We start from the raw sequence: 3,534 nt of genomic DNA, 5'->3' as shown, positions 1-3,534 counted from the left end.
CTGGCACTTACCTGCCTGACCTCTGAGTTCCGTGGTGGGGGACATCGTGAGCTCCCTGCCAACTGCCCACTTTCCATGTTCCCTGCCCAGCAGTCTATGTACTCAGAGTGGGAGAGAGGGAGCATCCCCTCCCTCTGGCTGAACCTGAGGTTCCCACCTGCTTCAAATGAAAAGCTGCTGGCAGGTAATATTTGGGATTGAGAGTGAATTTTAAGTGGTTTCGTCTCATGTGTACTCACAGAGCCAGGCTCGGAAGCTAAAGGTGGGCCTGGAGATACAGAAACAACTGCTTCCTGGGCATAAAAAAAATTAAGATAGGAATCCCTATCCCCCAAGCAGGAAGGAGTTGGTGGCACCTTTTTGAGGAGGGTTCAGGGAGGGGGAATCTAACTCCCCTTAGTAAATCACACTACTCTCCTACCAGCAATTTGAATCTGCAATTCTAGGTTCAACATCTGTTAATGAAAAATCAATCCAGAGTCACTTCTTCCAGTGGCAAGGCAAACAGCTGAGAATCCTTGATAGGAGTGGGGAAATGGGTGCTTATAAACTGCTGATTTGCCACACCTGTGCTGATTCTAAGCGTACACAAACTCCTTAGAAAGGATGTTAGTCATTAGTATACAAATTTGTTTGATAGTCATACTTTTGGGCCTGTAATTTAAGTCCCGGTTGTTTATTGTATAAGTTTGTACAGTGTTACAAGTTTGAAATAAGTGTGTATAATTACGCAGGCTTCTAATACTCCTAAGTTGGATGCAATTCCTGTGCTCATCTATCTGCTTCTTTAAATACCATATGGAGGGACTTCCTTGGTGGTGCAGTGGTTAAGAATCTGCCTGCCAGCGCAGGGGACATGGGTTCGATCCGTGGTCTGGGAAGGTTCCACATGCTGCCAAGCAACTAAGCCCGTGCGTCACAACTACTGAGCCTGTGCTCTAGAGCCCGTGTGCCACAACTACTGAAGCCCGCGCGCCTAGAGCCCCTGCTCCGCAACAAGAGAAGCCACCGCAACGAGAAGCAAGTGCACAGCAAGGAAGAGTAGCTCCGGCTCACCATAACTAGAGAAAGCCCGTGCACAGCAATGAAGACCCAAGACAGCCAAAAATAAATAAATAAATACCATGTTGAACTTGCAGTCAAAGAAATGGTGTGTATATGGGGGAGGGGGGTGTTTAGAAAGCATGATAAAGGAAGTCCTCACTAGGGGATGGTTTACACTTTGTTTTTCCTTCAGAAGAGTTACTTTTTATTAGCTACCTGACACATTAGTACTTTATTTCCCTTTCATTGAAATTGAGAACTACGGAAGAGTAGAAAGAATTCTGTATATCCTTCACTGAGAACCAACTCTTGATATTTGTCACATTGATTCCCTCCCTCCCTCTCTCTCTCTCTCTCTCTCTACATATATAATTTGGGGGTTTCATTTTTGGGGCGTGCTGAACTATTTGTAAGTGGATTGTAGATATCAACACTTTACATATTTCAACATGTTTCTTGTTAGAACAAGGACCTTTTCTTACGTAATAAAGGCACCACACTCTAGAAATTGTATATTATAGAACATGCAATCAAATACTATTTTACAATATAGTCCATGTTAAAATTTCCTCCACTGTCCTGAAATGTTCTTTCTCTTTGATTCAGGGTTTGACTCATGCATAGCACTTGGTTGTCTCTTTACTAATAAGATGACCTTCTGCTTTTTTGTTTTCATGGCTTTGACAGACCAGTAGTCCATTGGTCCCATTGTTGGTGATGCTAATTGTGGTCTTTGGTTAAGGTGGCATCTGCCCTCCAAGTCGCTATTGTGAAGGAATATTTTCTTCTTTGTAATTCATAATCTATGGGCTAGGCTTGCCAGAACTCTTCAATATCCAGTTAATAACCTTTCATTGGATAGTTAGCCATTGATTATTATCTGAATTGATTACACTGGTGGCTGCAAAAGAACAACCAACCCACAGGTTTTGATTGCAGGTGAAGAGGTCTGCCCTAATAAGTGGCCATGAAGGCTGCTGAGGGGACATTAGACGTTATCAGAACATGATCTTGGGAAAAGCCAGCTTCATCTCTGTTTGTGAAGCCCTAAACATTGAAACACACCCCCATCGGATAGATTTAGTGCAGTGTTTAGAGCAATCTGTTCTTTAAATGAATAAAACAAGTTTGTTTAGGGCCTGAAGGCCGGACCACATAGTTTAGGCCACGTGAGCTTCGAAATCCGGGTAGATTCAAAAGTTCCAGACTCAGGGGCTTCAAGGAACGTGAACCGTGGGGCACTTCAGAGCCCCTATCAGAACCCTGGAAGAAAATGAATATCGGAATCTCGTTTTCCTCTTTGTTAAGTGGCAGGAGTGACTCCTCAGTCCCCTGAAGTAGCAGGGGTCGCCCCGCACTGAAGTCCCGGGGTCCGGCTTCCTTAGGCCAAGGGAAGACACACCCTCCTTTGGAACGTGGAAGGCAGGGACTCGATTTGGCAGCTGGGTGGCCGTCGCACCCCCAAACCTGTACTGCTCTCCGGGGTTCAGGCCCAGCCACTGTTTCTAGAATAACAAGGGTTTCTAGCGCCGTCTCCCCACTCACTCCCAAGGTGAAGGGATTTTGGTGCAGAGGAAATGAGTCAAAGCAGGTGCGAGCCCGAGTCAACTCGGAGACAGCTGGGCCCACCAGCGCTCGGGAGCCGGAGGTGGGCGGGGAAGCGCCCTAGACAGTCAACCGGAGACCAAGGCGGCGCCGGGCGGGCGGGGCGTGGCGAGTGCGGGATTGCGCTGCCTGGCCGGGCCGGGGGGCGGGGCCTGGATGGGGGCGGGGCGGGGCGGGGGCGGGGGCTGGATGGGGGTTGGCCAGGGGCGCGGGGCGTGGCCCGCCCGGGTGCTTAACTTTCCGCCGGAGACATCCTGTTCAGTCCAGGTCCGAGCTCCGAGCAGGGTTGGGTTAGACGCCCTGAAGATGGGGAAGCTGCCCGAGTGGAACGACATCCCACCTTGGGTGGGGAATCCCGAAGTCTTGAAGGAGCCCGGGGTGTTCCAGGTGCAGACGGGCTGCTGGAAGCCGTGTTCGGTGAGTGAGCCCAGTCCTGACCTGGGTGCCCCAGCCCTCCTGGGCCCGAGCGCTCATCTTCTCACCTAAACAGGCCACGACGGATCTCGAATCCCATTCGTCGAGCAGGTGAGCAAAGTCATGCTGCAGATGAAGGGTCTGGAAACTTTGGACCTCGCCGAAGTCATGGTTTACGGCTCTTACTTGTGCAAGTTCCAGACCAAGTGGATGCTCCAGTCCGTGGCCTAGCGGCACCGCCAGCGGCACAGGCAGGTTGATAGGCCTCATGACCAGGTGCCCTGGACCGGTCTGTGCAGGCGGCCTGGCTCCCGCCCCTCCAGCCCTCCTCACCCCTCCCTAACTATGCCCTCCGGGCAACCACCAACAGCACCTCGGCCAGCACCCACCCGGGGAGGCCTCTGTGTCCAGGCTGTGCCCCAGACTCCTTGTCAGTGCCGGCCCTTGGTCCTAGGGACCCTGGAGTAAGGC

General features: G+C 50.8%; 1 protein-coding gene across 1 annotated transcript; it reads left to right on the top strand.

Moving 5' to 3' along the window:
- The first annotated feature begins 2,955 nt into the window (after nt 1-2,955).
- Nucleotides 2,956-3,294, top strand: DPPA5 (developmental pluripotency associated 5). Its single transcript, XM_061207548.1, is given in 3 exon segments — nt 2,956-3,046; nt 3,049-3,066; nt 3,140-3,294. Coding segments are annotated over 3 exon segments (264 nt in total).
- Nucleotides 3,295-3,534: the final 240 nt, after the last annotated feature.

The sequence above is a fragment of the Eubalaena glacialis genome, chromosome 12 (assembly GCF_028564815.1).
Source record: "Eubalaena glacialis isolate mEubGla1 chromosome 12, mEubGla1.1.hap2.+ XY, whole genome shotgun sequence".
NCBI classification, from domain to species: Eukaryota; Metazoa; Chordata; class Mammalia; order Artiodactyla; family Balaenidae; genus Eubalaena; species Eubalaena glacialis.
The sequence above is the reverse complement of the archived record's forward strand: the minus strand, read 5'-3'. Positions and strand labels throughout refer to the sequence as shown.